The sequence below is a fragment of the Vicugna pacos genome, chromosome 4 (genome assembly GCF_048564905.1).
Source record: "Vicugna pacos chromosome 4, VicPac4, whole genome shotgun sequence".
In the NCBI taxonomy this organism is placed as follows: domain Eukaryota; kingdom Metazoa; phylum Chordata; class Mammalia; order Artiodactyla; family Camelidae; genus Vicugna; species Vicugna pacos.
This window is the reverse complement of record NC_132990.1, coordinates 53090920-53108554: the sequence shown is the minus strand read 5'-3', so window position 1 is coordinate 53108554 and position 17635 is coordinate 53090920. Positions and strand designations below refer to the sequence as shown.

The following is a 17635-nucleotide window of genomic DNA, read 5'->3' as shown; positions in this document are numbered from 1 at the left end:
CTTTCATTCCAATTGCCTTAAAGATGCCAGAATATCTCAGTCTTTGAACCCTTGTTTTGTGCAGTTTTCTGAGGACAAGATCCATAGATCTAAGGTCAAGAACCAATCTTTTCCCTCCTATTCACTTCCACATTGCCTCGAGTTAAAATGAGGGCATCATAAGACGTGTGTTGTGTGTGTAGTATTTGGAAAGGTACACACACACACACACACACACACACACACCCCGCAGTTAAAATACATGGAAAACCTTACCACAGAATTTCAGGCAGAATAAAGCCATCTCTTCAGCATGACAACTCTTGTTTATGGGCAGACTTCCCTCCTGCCACATTCCAAACACCAAGCAACCAGGACCTCACTCTGTAGGTACCGGGTCCTCCCACAACGCCCTGTTGCCAGGCAGTATTTCTCTCTCCCGATACTTATCTTTTAATCTTATCTTAAGCATCATCTCCTCTTGAAAGATTTAACTTTCTCCTTTCCTACTCTTCTAGGCACTTCATATCCCTCTCTAGAGCCTTCTGCATTATTTCTATCATTTTCTTGGAAAATAGCAGTGTATATTGCAATGGACTTGCTTTAATAATTTTTTAAAAAAATCATCTTTTTTGGTTATGCTTTTTGTAAGCAATGAACTGGACATACAGGCAAGAATTGTTTCACTGTTACTGAAGCTTGGAGCAATTGCTCCAGATTCACATCCAAGGATGTGAAAAATTAGGTATTTTTAGGAGGAATATTTCATACAACCATGGCCCCAAATTATGAGGTCAACAACAGCCAGAGCTTCCGCTCAGCAAGATAAACCATATATGAAAGAATGCAATTCCAGCAAAAAGCGTAAGAAATGTTTTAGTGTGCATGTAGCAAAAACAAACACTTTGCATTTTTCAAAATACAGAGAACAGGTCTAAGAACTTCATTATTAGTTGCAGCCTTGGACTGGAAACCACTGGTGCAGAGTAAGTAAAATGGGAGATTTAGGGCAGGAGGGTAATTTTATTTAAAAATTGAGTGCATTATCAGTTACTGTTTGTACTTTTCATTGGGCCACAAACTATTTTGAAGTTAGCTATTTGGTAACTATGAGTGCTTAATTTGAATAAGAGTGCACAAGACGTGTTATTTCTACACATACCATAACATCCACATTTACATATGCACACACACATACATATTGAGAGATGGGAAGATGAAAGTTTGAAGGTGATGTTTAGAATGTCTAGGGTGTAGGAGAAAGGGAGGTCTTTTACCTAAACTATTAGGAAGGTAGAATTACAAGAGTGCTGGTGATTTGGAATTTTATACTCAGAAACTAAATACATGGACTTAACCTTAACTATACTATCCCAGAAAATGTAACAAATCAGAGGTAGACCAAGAGAGAGCAACTTCCTTTAAATCCTTGATTCTAATTTTTAAATGCAGTAATATATTGGACAGCATAGATTTTTACCCTAGAGTAACAAAGAACTCTTACACAAAGCAAAAAATAAAACAGGTTTAATGATTAGAACAGATGAATTAATAGGTTTATAATAACCTAAGGGGAGCGCTACAACCAGAAATAAGGATTTTAAAATTGCATGCAAAGTCTAGTTACCATAAAAAACCAAAGCAATATCAAAATATCTCAGCTTCCTAGCATAGACTCCAGGTCTTTTTATTTCCAACTCGTGGTAATTAAAATATTTACACTTTCACATGCTACTAGTAGTGGAGGAATAAGATTATCTGTCTAGGACCACAAATATCTTTCACAGATGGGAGGGCACAAAAAGAACAGTGTCTTCCTCCACCTTTTTGGGCCCATCTTGAAAAAAAGGCACTCCCAAAGGTTCCTTGGTAACACCTTTGCTAGGTTTGTTACTCACTCACATAATCTTTATGTTTACGTGTAAAGTTAATGGTCCACTCATTTTATAGACTTGGGAATCACATGGCATTAAAACTGCCTTTAGCTCACATGCCAAACAACTGGCTTTCTTAACAATGACAGAACTTTGGACACCAGTTTCAAAAAAAAAAAAAAAAAGGAACCACTATATATTATGGTCTCAATAATTACTCTAATTTCCTAACATCAGCTGCTTCCAGCTCCCCTACACCAATGTAACTTTGTTCTTCTCCCTTTACTGATTATAACTAAGTGCTCTGAACCTGGGTTTAACCTTTCTGCTGAAAAATTTGTTAAAGAAAGATGTTTAAATTATTGAGTCTTTCTGTTTCTTTCAAAACAAAGAGTAATGAAAATTTCCAGTTGCCCTTGGGCAGTTGTCCATTATTCACAGACTCTATAGAAACCATTTGCCTGAGGCCAAAGAGAATCTGCTTTATCACTAAATCTGACTCACGGTGAGCCATACCGAAACTGCACTTGGGTAGCTTGGCTCAAGTCAAACTGAGCTTAAGTATTTCTCTGCATCTACTGCATCCATGTAGTGTGCAGTTTTTGATGCTGAATAAGAGATATGCGGCAATTGAAGGCTTCACCACAAGCATCACATTCATGGGTCTCTTGGCTTTTCACTTCTGCGTGGATCTTCTGATGGTTGACAAGGCTGCGCTGTTGACTAAAACTTTTGTCGCACTTCTCACACTTATAAGGTTTTTCTCCTGTGTGTATTCTCTGATGCTGGATAAGGCCTGAGTTCCGACTAAAGGCCTTCCCACATTCATCACATTTATGGGGTTTATTACCTGTGTGAACACCTTGATGTCGAATAAGATTACAAAGTTGACTAAAACTTTTGCCACACTGTCTGCATAGATAGGGCCTCTCACCAGTGTGGATTCTCTGGTGTTCAATAAGAAACGAGCTCCGACTGAAGCTTTTCCCACACACAGTACATAGGTAGGGCTTTTCACCAGTGTGGATTCTTTGATGTTGTACGAGATGAGCACTGACACTAAAAGTTTTCCCACATTCATCACATTTGTAAGATTTTTCCTTAGGGTAGACTTCCTGCTGTATAACAAGACTGCAATTTGGATCAAAACTTTCCTTAGTTTCGTTGTATGAGTAAGTCTTCTCTCTGGTGTGGATTCTCTGATGCTGAATAAGACCCGAGCTTCTACTAAAGGCTTTTCCACATTCCTCACATTTATGGGGTTTGTCTCCTGTGTGAATTCTCTGATGCCGAGTAAGGTTGCAAAGCTGACTGAAGCTTTTCCCACACTCTTTGCACTGATAAGGTCTTTCACCTGTATGGATCCTCTGATGTTCAATAAGGAATGAGCTCCGACTGAAGCTTTTTCCACATTCAATACAAAGAAAAGGCTTCTCACCAGTGTGAATTTTTTGGTGTTGTATAAGGTATGTGCTTAATCTAAAGGCTTTCCCACATTCACCACATTTATGAGGTCTTTCCCCAGTGTGAATTCTCTGATGTTCAACAAGTAATGAATTTCGACTAAAGCTTTTCTTACATTTGGTACAGTGATAGGGTTTCTCACCAGTGTGAGTTCTCTGATGTTCAATCAGGTGTGACTTCCAACTGAAGGCCTTCCCACAGTCACTACATTTATGGGGTTTCTCACCTGTGTGAATTCTTTGATGTTTAACAAGGCTCCTTCTCTGGCTGAAGCTCTGTTTACACTGATTACACTGATAGGGTCTCTCTCCAGTGTGGATTCTCTGATGTCTAATAAGTGTTGAACTCACACTAAAGGTTTTTCCACAGTAATTACACTCATAGGGCCTTTCCCCAGTGTGAATTCTCTGATGTTCAATAACAAATGAACTACGACTAAAACTTTTCCCACATTCATTACATTGAAAAGGTTTCTCACCAGTATGGACCCTTTGATGTTGAATGAAATGGGCCTTGCGGACAAAACCCTTTCCACATTCTTCGCATTTATGACATTTCTCTTCTGAGTTTGGTCTCTTACGGATAATATTAGTGTTTCCTCTGAACATTCTCTGTTCCTGGGTCAAGGATTCCCTTGGTATTTCCCATAAGAAGATTCCTCTCTGTTTATCTAACCTCCCAACAAGTTCAAAGGTTTCTCTACCCATAGGATCCTGGTCAATTTCACTTTTGATTCTTGTAACTATTACACCCTGTGGTTCCACTTCTTCCTCAATCTCCTCAATTTCTTGTTTCACAGTTGGCTCCTCCTCCTTATCTCTGTTCAAAACATCTGGAATAAAAAATGGAAAACAGAAACATCAGCTAAGCTGTTTGCCAGCAAGAAAAAACTGTTAGAAAAAAACAAGATAATTAAGATAAATTAAGTTAGTATGTCCATAAAATGTAGTTTACCACATCACAGTATCTTTGTGATGATTAAATTAGTTCATATACATGAAGCATTTAGAACAGTACCTGGCAAAGAGTACAATCTATATAAATATTATTTAGTATTAGTTATATAATGAAATGAAATGTTTTTTCTTGGAGAGAGAGTATGAAGAGTGTTTATGAGGCACAGAACACATCAAGAGAAGCAAGCAGAGTTGGGAGGAAGGGCTGATAAGTCAACAGTGAACTATGGAAGGTAAGATGGGCCAAAAAAGAAAGAAAACAAATAGTGGTGGGATAAACTGGTTGATCAAGGAAGAAAGGATAACATGAGAAGACAATAGTAGGTTCAGGAAAATTTAGGATGAGGTAGTAGTATTGGAATGTGAGTAACCAAATAACTGATAGAAAGAAATGCATAAAATAATGCTGAGAAGGATAAAAGACAAAAACCAGGGAAAACAACAATTCATTAATAAGAACTTATTGTGATCAAAAGCATTCTAGGCATTTTATGAGTCAGGATTCAGATGTAAAGACCAGAAGACTCTATCAAATGGAATGGGTAAAAAGTACAAACAGAGGAAGAATATATGATAAAGAAAATATTAAGTAAAGCAGCTCCTATACCAAGAGACAAATGGCTTTAAAAAAGGGGTTGAAGTGACATGGAATCTATGATATAGAAAGAGAGAAAAAAAATACAAAGGAACGTGGTCAGAGCTAATGGAAGAAACAAAAAAAAAGAGCAGTTCTACTATAAAATCTGATTCCTGTTTCCAGCATCTAGAGAAACTTCTCATTAAATCACCAATTACTTTCAAGTAACAAATACAATGGACATCTTCCATTCCTTGTTTTACGTAGCAGCATCTGACACTGTTGACTACTCCCATTTCTTGACATTACTTTTGGTTTCTATGCTATTATATTCTAGTTCCCTCCCTACTTCTTTGGCCTTTTCTAATACATTTCCCTTATGTGTTTCACTTCCTTTGTCAACTGTTCAAGGTTATCGTTACTCATGTTTACATCCTTATCTTGCACTATATACACACTCTCTAAATATTGCTACTTAGATGTTTCCAAAAGTGCTCAAAATTAACGTGGTCATCATCATCTGCTGTCATGTGTCTCCACCTCTAATCATCTTCCCTTGAGAGACATCACCATCCATTACCCTTAGATCCCAAAGCAGGAATTCACCCTAGATTTCTCCCCTCCCCTTACTATTAATCAATCACCAAAATCAATGATTCTACTCTCTAGCATTTGCTTTCTTTCTGTGTTTTCCCTGGGTTACTGCAAAAACCATCTGATAATCCTTGGCTCTGGTCTTTAGGCCACATCTATTTCACTGAATCTCCAGAGAGGTTTTCATAAAATGGAATTCTAATCATGTCACCACCAGTAGATTCACTAGCACTCCATCATCTCTAAAATCAAATCAATTCTCTCTACACTATGATATTCAGCACGTCATAAGGTCTCTAAGCTTCAACTCACCCTCCTACCAGGCTCTTGCACTTAAGCGGGCAAATTGCTTGTGTTACAGTCTTTTATGCGATTTCTTTGCATATCTCATTTACTAAATGTCCCCCAGCACTGCTTACTTGGGAAGCTCTTGGTTTCTCTTTAAGATTCAATGCAAAGTAACAGTTCCCCTACAAACCCCTCACTAAGTCCACTAGGCAGATTTAGGTGTTCTGTTTTTGATCACCAGCCCTTGTCCATAACTGCATTACAGCTATTATTACACTGTACTTTTTAAACTGTCTCTTCCACTGGATTGTCTTCATAATGTTTACCCAGTGGATACTATTTCAGAGTTTTACTTAAAAGAATAGGACAAAATTACATTATTTGCAGAGGATATGAATGCCTACCTAAAATTCCTAAAAGAATTAAATGAAATATAATAGTGATAACAGGACTAATATATAAAACAAATACTGGTTCTTACTACCAAGTATAACAGTTAGTAAATATTACAGAAAAATAAAATATGCTCTTCATGAAAATAAAAACCAAAAAACCTAGGAATAAATCTAAGACCCAAGAAATGCAAGATCCATAAAAATAATCCATAAAATTTTTCCTGAAGGACATGGCCAACCAAACTGCTAAAAAGATTCAATTACAAGAATCTTATTTCTTCCCAAACCAACTTATATACCTAACTGTATTCCAATCAAAATTCTATGCACCAATTAAAAAAACCCCAATGAATCTAAATTTCAAATGGAAAAATGCAGAAAGCTAGTTAAGTATAGTTGACTCTTGAACAACATGAGGATGAGGGGCACTGACCCTCCACCCTGTTGAAAATCCACATATAACTTTACAGTCAGCCCCCTATATCTGTGGTTCAGCACCTGTGGATTCAACCAACTGTACATCATGCAGTACTGTAGTTCCTATTTAGTGAAAAAAATTCATATATAAGCAGACTCACACATTTCAAACCTATGTCATTCAAGGGTCAACTGTATATTCTGAGAGAGAGTATTAAAGTTAAGACTTAACCTTACCAGACATAAAATGTAACATATTGCTGAAGTAAATAAAACAGAGAGGCACTCGCATGAAAACAAATAGGTCAAACAGAGAGACAGGTAAGATAAAGTGAATCTAGACTTCCACACAGAGCAGCCTAGAAATGACTAGCCATTAGACCCCACTTGGTAGCTGTGATCACCCTCTGAAGTATCTGCATGCTTGTATTGTATGTTCCCATCTGTGGTCATAGCTAATTTGTCTAGAGTAGTCAGTTGACTCAAACTGCATTTCTCCTAGTTTTCTAGGTAAAAGCATGAGACAATGGAGCAGGACTTGCATTCCTAGGCCCAGCACAGTGCTTTATAACTACTTATTGAGTGAATGAGTAGTTGGAAAAATAACTGGAGAGAGACTATAACCAAAGAAGAGAAACACTGATTTTAAGGTCTTGTAGGTATAGCAAGTCCCAGTTCTGTCAAGGTCCAATCTGGCTCAAGTAGTCTGAGCCAGTTAAAACTGATGAAGTCTACTTCAACTGAAAGAAACGAAAGATCAAGAACTGAGAGATCAAGCTGTCAGCTGTATCATCAATGGAGTTATTAGAGTTTTTAAAGAAAAATCAGCATTGTAAGAGTAGGTATGACTGAAGAGGCAAACTTACAAAGCTAGAAGATTGTGTTAAAAGTAAAGCAACAAGATGAAGTGGAGGAGAAACACTAGTAGGGGAATAACTGAGTAACTGTAATCTCTCTTCAAGGGAGCACTCATCAAGGAGATGGAGGTAAGTCTATACAGGAGGCAGGAGAAATAACTGACGAAAATCTGTATTTCAGCTAAAATAGAGACTGAAAGTAGAAGATCACAGATGGGCTCACTGTCATGCCTTTGTCTATATGGTATTCACATTTTACAGTACGAGGCACAGGCAAGGCTGGGCATTTGCCTGGTGTTATCAACCAGGACACCATATGTGTAGCTAAAGCTGTCAGTGACTCAGAGACACCATGGCATAATGGAAAAAACAAACAAAAAACCCAGCAAAAAACAAAAAGCAGCTGATATGGCTGGAGACTGAAGTGGTGTGCAGGAAATAATGGATGAGGCTAGAAAGTTAGGCAGGGGCTATATAGGGAGGTCCTGGTATATAGGACAAGAAATTAAGATTTTTATCCTTTAAACTATCAGGAATCACCAGAAGTTTCAAGCAGTTAACTAACACAAAATCACTTTGGTGGCAATAAAGAGACTATATTAGAAGAAAGGGGGACTGGAGGCAAGAGGCTAGTTTATAGGCTAATGCAATAATCTTGTCAAGAAGTACTGAGTCTTAATTATATTCATTCAATCACACAAATACTTAAGAAGCATTTAATACATGCCTGGCTCTATGTTAAGTGCTGGAGAAATCAAATGAAAAAAATATATAGTTACTGTCCTGATGAAGATCAGTCTGTTTAGAGAAGTAACATAAAAAATGATTATAATACACTGTAATAAATTCAACAATGGAAGTGTATGCAAGGTAGCACAGAGAAAGGAGTGCTGAATTCTGAAGAGGAGGCCCTTGAGATCTTCATGGATCATCTGAGATTTGCCACATGTGGGTTACTTATGTGATCTTCTAAAGAAGATGACTAAGAAGTTGAAGCTCAACAGAAAAGATAATGACAATGATGATAAAGATAGCAATCGACATTTATGCTGTACTTACTACATGCCGGTCAGTGTCCTAAGAGCTTTACATATATTAACTGAATTAATGCTCACAATAACCCTAAAAGGGAAGTGCTATCATGACTTCCATTTGATAAAAAAAAAGAAACCAGCACAGAAAGGTGAAGTCATTCACCCATGACCACAAGGCTAGCAAGTGGTGGAACCAGGGTTTTTACTTAGGCAGCTTAGCTCTCTTAGGTGGAGATAAAGATTTGATTTGGGACTTATCATTGTGTAGCGGTAGCTGATGACCTGAGTACCAAGAAGGTCTGCCATGGAAAGTATATAGACTAAGAGGAAATCTGAGAATGCAAGGCAATGAAAGGAAGCAATAAAGAGTTTCAAATATCTATAAAGAGGTGGAATTAAGCACAATCCAGAAAGCGTCTACTGCATTTGACAGTTGGGTTACTATAGACCAATGTTAAACAACTGAAGGCAAGTGGTAGAGGCAAGAAGGTGGTGCTTAGAGATAATGGGAGGTAAAGAAATATAGAACAAACATTAACTACTGATACAAAAACTTGGCCGTGAAGTGAACGAGTAGTTTTAGGTTACAGGGAGCTGCAACAGAGACTGGCTCAAACGAGAGGTCTTCCCGTCCTTCTTGCCTCAACTGGAAGAGCCATGAACATATCTATCATCAGAATAAAGTAGCAGGGGAGAAAAAATAGAGACCAAAGCTATAAGAGAAAAAAAGAAGAAGATGGATGAGTTCTTGGAGAATGTGAAAAGTTAGGCAAGCTTAAATATGCAGATGAGTGGCAGAAAAGTTGAGAGTTCATGTTCAGTGGCCTCTCTCTTCTCTGTGAAACAGAAGGTGATGTCCACCATTGAGTGATGGACCCAAGAAAACTCTTTTCAGCTTTTGAAATAGTCACTAAAAGGATCAGGGACAGGAGTAAATCAAAACTAAAAAAATTGGAGACTAGAAGAAAGAGAAGCCATGCATATATACAGGGCATCAATCCTTTTGGTTAAAGAATTTCTTCTGCTGTGTTTAGCAATTCAGGTAGGAGAAAAGAAGACAGATTTTATAACCAGCACAGGACGTCAAGTTTGCAGAATGGGTAGAATGTAACGACAAGGCAGCAGGGGAGCATGATGGTGATCAATTTATATACAGGTCCATGGAGTAGATGAGGTGAGGTCAGGGGGGTACTGAGAGCCTGGGGGGGAAAAGAAGTCAAGGAATAGGAAACATTAAGAATAAATAGGTTGATAGGATAGGAGTAGGAGAGGTAGAAAGGTAGGAAGTTATAGTAAGTTCCACATGGGCAGAGATCATGTCTGTTTTGGTCACCTCTGTTTAGTTACAGTCAATAAACATCTACTGCCTGAATAAACATAAGACCATTAGTCAAAGAATAATATATTGGGGTTTAAGATTTGCCTGCTATGACAAAATTGAGGGTATGATCATTGATGTGAGTTGTTGAATAAAAATGGAAAGCAGGATCCCTAAAGAAAATATGGTCAAGATACAGTGAGGCTTAAGTAATGACTGCATCTTCGATGGTGTGGGTTAGCATAGAGAAGACTCTGAAATGTGACAAAGTCTATGTGTTAGGGACCAAAAAAAAAGTTGACAGATGAGAGTGAAAAGGGACTGAGTGGGTAGTGAGACTGCTGAGACCTCAAAGGAGAGAAATTTTGTTTCAAGGTGAGAAACTAGTGCTTTGGGAACAGTTCTGAAAAGCTAGGAGAACAATCATTTTTCCCGTTCAGGCTTGAGACAAAGGATGGTGAAGGAAGAAGATGTGGGAGAATAAGCAGCCCCTGCCAGAGCAGTGGTGTCCTTGGGAAAGTGCCAGGTTTCAGTTAAGGCCAGGAGGGGTAGGGAACATTTTGTGAAGAGGAACAGGGGCTCCAGAAGGCAGAGTGAAAAGGGGTGGGAGGAAAGCAGTGGGAGGATGAGCCAGGAGGGAAAGTACAGAGCAATATGGGAATGAGATTATGAAGATAGGAAGCCAGAAAGGCTTATATTTTGGTCATTGAAAGCATGCTAGGGATGAGAGTCACGGAACCAATTCATGGCTGAGAGGTTTGAATCAGAACTTTGGAACAAAGCAGTTCGGTACGGTACAGGTTCAAGTGTTCTGATTTCTTAGTTTCTTAGACATTTTCATCAGAAACAGCAGATCCTTACCTAGTGAGACCAGGTTTCCATAATTCTCCATCATGACATCTTTATACAGGCTTCTCTGAGCTGGTTCCAGATAATCCCACTCCTCCTGGGTAAAAAACACAGCCACATCCTCAAATGTCAGCAACCCCTGAAATAGTACGATTTCTGTAGTCAGTTCTTGTTGTCTCAAGGACAATTCTACCACTAAAAGTAGCAGAAGCAGTCACTTATCGGAGCCAGGTAGGCTAGGAGGAACACAAATACCTAAAGAGTTCCAAATGGGGCCCAATTCTGGGAACTGACAGAATTCAGACAGGCATCTCAAATTAGAGCCCAACTGAGCTGGGTCCTTGCCTTCTGTAGAGAAGAGCCTAAGCATAAGGCTTTCTGGGTTTACTAACTATGCCCTAATATTTTAACTTCAGTAAACTGCCCCAAGGCCTTCCCAAGTTTCCTGCACCTCATTGCCCCGTTCCAATTCACTATTTGCACTGTCTTGAGACTCTTTTCAATTCAATTTCGTAAAGTTCGTTAAGCATCTAGCTTGGGTCCAAGCATCGCGACAGGTGCAAAAGACACAGGGGAGGGTCAAAAAAGGTGCCTCACCTAGAAGAATTCATAAATGAGAACGGTAGTTGAGAGCATCACTAATTTTCTTCAGATGGTTTATCAGGTTGCTCTTGAAAAAAGGAGTCAGTGGGCAGTTTGATCGCGAATCGCACCCCAGTGCACCACGGAATACTTCTTGCACCGCGCTGGCTCTAAAGACCGCGACCCGAGAGGTGGGGGGGGGGGGGGGGCGGTGGCGCGGCCTAGCTCGGTAGTGGAGAAAGAACGAGGATACCCGGAGGGGCGACTTACCTTGGGCTCCGGCGGGGGGCTCCGGGAGGCCATCTCGCGGTCTCGGACAGAAAATCAGGGCGGGAACCTGAGGTGGCCGCACGAAAAGGAGCCTCTGTCAAGGCCTATCCGATCGCTGAAGATTAGGCCCGATGAAGGCGAGGCCTCCAGGCTGGATCTGGCCAGGTCCTGCCTCGGTCCCAGAGCGGTCACGACCCCAGTAGCATGTCACAAGCGCTACTCGGCCACCCTCCACCCCCAAATTCCCTCCACTGCCTGACTGCGCAGCCTTCCAGGCCTTGCTAGAGCCTCCTCCCGGTTGCCAGTTCCCCCTCCTTTCAGTCAAGGAGCGCTTTGACCGCCCGCCCCCGGACCAGAAGGCGTCACCCGGAACCTTCCCGGGACACCCCCTAACTACAACTCCCGTCATGCTCTGAAAGAGCGCCTGGGTCGAGCCTCCGTCGACAACGGCTACCGGACTACAGTTCCCGGCGTGCAAAGGGCGAGGGAGCCGCCGGCGAGCCTAACAGGAAAAAAAGGAACATCGGCGACTAAGCTTACATGCGATTGGCTGATCTTGGTGCGTCCTTTGGGGGCGGAGCTCTTGGTCCGAAGCGCTGGCTCGAAGCTCTCCTCGAAGATGGCGGCGCTAAGGTTGTCCGGCGTTACCAGAAGAGGCCTCACGTGGATAGTCTTAGGGGCGCCACGCAGAGAATTTTGGTCTCAATTCAGGTAAAGCAGAAGGTTAGGCGGTGGGTTGTGCTAACGGAAAGTATGGCGAGAAACTGAGAAGGATGAAAGGGCGAATTCAAAAGGGAGTGTCGCGCTGTTAACTCGGGACCCTGGTTCTGCGCCTGACCAAGGGAAAGGACGAGAAAGTGCCCGAGGGTTCTAAGTTCTGAAGTTGCAGCGCCGGTTTCCGCAAGTGATAGGTTCCAGTCCCTTCTCTTGGCCTTAGTTTACTCATCTTAGAACTAAAATATCCTCTCTTTCCCCTTCACTCGTTGATTTATTAATCAAACAGTACTGACCCTGTGTTACAGGCACCGAGTGCTGTGTTGTGTCAGGAAACAAATGACTCGTTTGGGACGAGCAACTCAATATGAATGTGAAAGTGCTCGGGGAACTAAATTCATTTGCTAGTGGATACTTCTTCACAAGCAAGATTCGGGGATAAGTGCAGCATCCTCATTTTGTTCGTTTGTTCGTGAGTTGATTGACTCGGCATGTAGTTATTAGACGCCTATTCGGGCCCAGCTTCTCAAAGTAGGATACAGCAGCGGAAACAAAGTGCCTTTTCAGAGCGTTAGTATGCTGACAAATGAGGAAACTGAGGTCCCACAGAAAGGAAATATTTTGCTAAGAGTCAGAAAGCAAGTTAATGGCAGATTTTCCTGACTCCCCATCTACTAATATTCCCACAGTGCAATTTTGTGAAAATAAATCCATTTGACTCAGCGTTAGGAGATCAAAACTTGCACGAACCTCAGGGAACAATGTATGCCCTCTTAGGTTTCAAACAAAAACTGCTTCAGTCCAAAAGGGTTTTTGTCATCAGCTCATGTATTTATTAGCTTCCCTTCTTTTTTCGTTAATATTTATTAGTATTTCTCAAATCTCCTACAAGTTTGTTTCACTCACTCATTCAGCAAGTATTTTTAGAGTGTCTACTATATGTCCCGTGTCTAGATGTGAGGGATACAGTTTTTAGTAAGACAGACAAAATCTTTGTCCTTATAGAGCATATGTTTTGGCAGAGGGAAAAAATGAACAAATGTAGAATATAATTTGAGAAAGTAGTCAGTTATGAAGAAAATTAGAGCAGTACAGGTGCACCTTGGAGATACTGTGCAATAAGGCGAATCTCTCAATACAGCATGTTACACGAATTTTTTGTTTTGCCAGTGCATTTAAAGTTATGCATACACTACACTGTACTGTGTTAAAAGCAATAGCATGTCTAAAAAGAATACATGTGCCTTGGTTAAAAAATACTTTTTGCTAAAAAATGCTAACCATCTTCAGAGAATTGTAATCTTTTTGCTGGTAGAGGGTCTTGCCTCAATATTGATGGCTGCTGACATTTCAGGGCAGTGGTTGCTGAGGGTTGGGGTGTCTGTGGCAATTTCTTAAAGTAAGGCAGCAAAGTTTACTGCATGGATTGACTCTTGCTTTCATGAATGATTCCTCTGTAACATGCATTTCTGTTTGAAAGCTTTTTACTCACAGTAGAACTTGAACTTTCAATATTGGAATCTATCAATCCTCTCAAACTGTGTCCCATTTCTTTTTTCTTTTTTTAAGGACAAAGTTCTGTCTGTACTGAAGTCATAAGCATCATTTTCCTCTTCAGTCATTTTATCAAAGACAAAAGATCATGCAGACTGCTCATCTGCCTGAGACTCCTCAATCAGTTGCCCCTTCTTTAGCAACTATGTTTATGTAACATTGTAAATCCTTTGTTGTCTTTTCAACGCTCTCCACAGCATCTTTAGCAGGAGTAGATTCCATCTAAAGAAACTATTTTCTTTGCTCATCCATAAGAAGCAACTCCTCAAAGTTGGATTTTTATCATGAGACTGCAGCAATTCAGTCACATATTTAGGGTCTATTTCTAATTCTGGTTCTCTTGCTGTTTCTACTACATCTGCAGTTACTTCCTCTATTGATGTCTTGAACCCCTAAAATTCATCCATGAGAGTGAGAAACTTCTTCCAAACTCCTGTTAACATTGATATTTTGGCATCTTTCCATGAATCAGTAATGTTCTTAATGGCCTCTAGAGTGGTGAATCCTTTCTAGAAATTTTCAACTGATTTTGCCCAGATCCATCAGAGCAATATCCATGGCAGCCATGACCTTAACAAAATGTATTTTTTTTTAATTTGATGAATTTTGACAGACATATACACCCATGAAACCACCACCACAATCAAGATAGCTAACATTTCCATCACTCCCCAAGAGGTGCAATTTTTGAATTCCCAATTTATCCCTTCCCACCCCCTTTAACCCCTGGTAACCGCAAGTTTGTTCTTTATGTCTGTGAGCCTGTTTCTGTTTTGCAGATAAATTCATTTGTGTCCTTTTTTTAAGATTCCACATATAAGCAATGTCATACATACATTTTTCTCTCTTTCTGCTTCACTTAGAATGACGATCTCCAGGTCCATCCGTGTTATGCAAATAGTTATTTTATTTTTTATGGTTGAATAGTATTCCATGATACATATATAATATATATATATATATCTCTCACACATACACACCACATCATCTTTATCTGATCATCTGTTGATGGACATTTAGGTTGTTTACATATCTTGGCTATTGTAAATACTGCTGCTGAGAACATTGGGGTGAATGTGTCTTTTTGAATTATATTTTTCTCTGGATATATGCCCAGGAGTGGGATTGTTGGATCATACAGCAGTCTAGTTTTAGTTTTTTAAGGAACCTCCATACTGTCCTCCATAGTGGCTGCACCAATTTACATTCCTACCAACAGTGTAGGAGGGCTTCCTTTTCTCCACACCCTCTCCAGCATTTATTGTTAGTGGACTTTTGAGTGATGGCTATTCTGACTGGTGTGAGGTGATACCTCATTAATTTTGATTTGCATTTCCATAACAATTAGTGATGTTGAGCATCTTTTCATGTAGTTGTTGGCCATCTGGATGTCTTCTTTGGAGAGACATCTATTTAGGTCTTCTGCCCATTTTTTGATTGGGTTGCTTTTTTTGATATTAAGCTGTATGAGCTGTTTGTATATTTTGGGAATTAGTCCTTTGTTGGTCACATAATTTGCAAATATTTCCTCTTATTCTGTAAATTGTCTTTTTTGTTGATGGTTTCCTTAGCTGTGCAAAAGCTTTTAAGTTTAATTAGATCCCATTGGTTTATTTTTGCTTTTATTTCCATTATCACAGGAGCTGGTTCAAAAAATATATTGCTAAGATTTTTGTCCAAGAATGTTCTGCCTATGTTTTCCTCTAGGAGTTTTATAGTATCTGGTCTTACATTTAGGTCTTTGATCCATTTTGAGTTTATTTTTGTATATGGTGTTAGAGAATGTTCTAATTTCAGTCTTTACAAGTAGTTGTCCAGTTTTCCCAGCACCACTTATTGAAGAGACTTTCCTCCATTGTATATTCTTGCCTCCTTTGTCATTGATTAATTGACCATAAGTGCATAGGTGTATTTCTTTCTGTCCTGTTCCATTGATTTATATGTCTCTGTTTTGTGCCTGTACCATACTGTTTTGATTACTATAGCTATGTAGTATAGTCTGAAGTCAGAGATTGTGATTCTCCCAGCTCCATCCTTCTTTTTCAAGATTGTTTTAGCTGTCTGGGGTCTTCTTTGTTTCTCTACAAATTTTAACATTTTTTGTTCCAGCTTCATGAAAAATGTCATTGGTAATTTGATAGGGATTGCATTGAATCTGTATATTGCCCTGGGTAGTATGGTCATTTTAACAATATTGATTCTTCCAACCCAAGGACACCGTATATCTTTCCATTTGTTTATGTCGTCTTCAGTTTCTTTCATTGGTGTCTTACAGTTTTCGGAGTACAGGTCTTTTGACTCCTTGGGTAGGTATATTCCTAGGTATCTTACCCTTTTTGGTGCAATGGTAAATGGTATTGTTTCCTTAATTTCTTTTTCTGCTATTTCATTGTTAATGTATAGAAATGCAACTGGTTTCTGTACATTAATTTTGTATCCTGCAACTCTACCAAATTCATTGATGAGTTCTAGTAGTTTTCTGGTCGCTTCTTTAGGGTTTTCTATGTATAGTATCATGTCATCTGCATACAGTGACAGTTTTACTTCTTCATTTCCAGTTTGGATTCCTTTTATTTATTTTTTTCTTCTCTTGATTGGCTAGGACTTCCAAAACGATGTTTAATAAAACGGGCGAGAGTGGACATCCTTGTCTTGTTCCTAATCATAGATGAAATGCTTTCAGCTTTTCCCCATTAAGTATGTTAGCTGTGGGTTTGTCACATATGACCTTTAGTATGTTGAGATATGTTCCATCTGTGCCCACTATCTAGAGAGTTTTTATCATAAATGGATGTTGAATTTTAGCAAAAGCTTTTTCTGCATCTGTTGAGATGATCATATGGTTTTTATTCTTCAATTTGTTTTTTTTTACATTTTTTATTGATTCATAATCATTTTACAGTGTTGTGTCAAATTCCAGTGTTCAGCACAATTTTTCAGTCATTCATGGACATATACACACTCATTGTCACATTTTTTTCTCTGTGATTTACCATAACATTTTGTGTATATTTCCCTGTGCTATACAGTGTAATCTTGTTTATCTATTCTACAATTTTGAAATCCCAGTCTATCCCTTCCCACCCTCTACCCCCCCCAGTAACCACAAGTCTGTATTCTCTGTCCATGAGTCTATTTCTGTCCTGTATTTATGCTTTGTTTTTGTTTGTTTGTTTGTTTTTGTTTTTTAGATTCCAAATATGAGTGATCTCATATGGTATTTTTCTTTCTCTTTCTGGCTTACTTCACTTAGAATGACATTCTCTAGGAGCATCCATGTTGCTGCAAATAGCATTATGTTGTCGGTTTTTATGGCTGAGTAGTATTCCATTGTATAAATATACCACAGCTTCTTTATCCAGTCACCTGTTGATGGACATTTAGGCTGTTTCCATGTTTTGGCTATTGTAAATAGTGCTGCTATGAACATTGGGGTGTAGGTGTCATCCTGAAGTAGATTTCCTTCTGGGTACAAGCCCAGGAGTGGGATTCCTGGGTCATACGGTAAGTCTATTCCTAGTCTTTTGAGGAATCTCCACACTGTTTTCCATAGTGGCTGCACCAAACTGCACTCCCACCAGCAGTGTAGGAGGGTTCCCCTTTCTCCACAGCCTCTCCAGCATTTGTCATTTTTGGATTTTTGAATGATGGCCATTCTGACTGGTGTGAGGTGATACCTCATTGTAGTTTTGATTTGCATTTCTCTGATAATTAGTGATATTGAACATTTTTTCATGTGCTTTTTGATCATTTGTATGTCTTCCTTGGAGAATTGCTTGTTTAGGTCTTCTGCCCATTTTTGGATTGGGTTGTTTATTTTTTTCTTATTGAGTCATATGAGCTGCTTATATATTTTGGAGATCAAGCCTTTGTCGGTTTCACTTGCAAAAATTTTCTCCCATTCCGTAGGTTT

The 17635-nt window shown here is 39.3% G+C and overlaps 2 protein-coding genes across 6 annotated transcripts in view; one reads left to right on the top strand and one right to left on the bottom strand.

Moving 5' to 3' along the window:
* Window positions 1–1488: 1488 nt before the first annotated feature.
* Window positions 1489–11827, bottom strand: ZNF189 (zinc finger protein 189). Of its 3 annotated transcripts, none has more exons than XM_006204042.4 (3): window positions 11455–11827; window positions 10615–10741; window positions 1489–4149 (listed from the first exon to the last, which is right to left on the bottom strand). In XM_006204042.4, the coding sequence occupies exons 1-3, from the start codon at window positions 11485–11487 to the stop codon at window positions 2429–2431; spliced, it is 1881 nt and encodes a 626-aa protein (XP_006204104.1). In that variant the 5' UTR covers window positions 11488–11827; the 3' UTR covers window positions 1489–2428. The 3 variants fall into 3 exon arrangements, with proteins under 3 accessions (XP_006204104.1, XP_006204105.1, XP_031533225.1); XM_006204043.4 differs by having other exon boundaries at window positions 10615–10699; XM_031677365.2 differs by having other exon boundaries at window positions 10615–10696.
* A 181-nt stretch (window positions 11828–12008) lies between these two features.
* Window positions 12009–17635, top strand: part of MRPL50 (mitochondrial ribosomal protein L50) — a 25509-nt gene continuing 19882 nt past the window's right edge. For all 3 annotated transcript variants that reach the window (XM_072959820.1, XM_072959821.1, XM_006204044.4), the window contains exon 1: window positions 12009–12165. In XM_072959820.1, the coding sequence (XP_072815921.1) occupies window positions 12074–12165 (92 nt within the window). In that variant the 5' untranslated portion in view covers window positions 12009–12073. The remainder of the gene's footprint in view (window positions 12166–17635) is intronic.

What these genes read in the sequence shown, in the direction of transcription:
- ZNF189 (XM_006204042.4), bottom strand. Translation starts at nt 11,487, where the DNA reads ATGGCCTCCCGGAGCCCCCCGCCGGAGCCCAAG. An exon ending in GCCCCCCGCCGGAGCCCAAG is followed by an intron (nt 10,742 to 11,454) that starts GTAAGTCGCCCC and finishes GTACTATTTCAG; the next exon opens with GGGTTGCTGACATTTGAGGA. An exon ending in TGGAAACCTGGTCTCACTAG is followed by an intron (nt 4,150 to 10,614) that starts GTAAGGATCTGC and finishes TTTTTATTCCAG; the next exon opens with ATGTTTTGAACAGAGATAAG.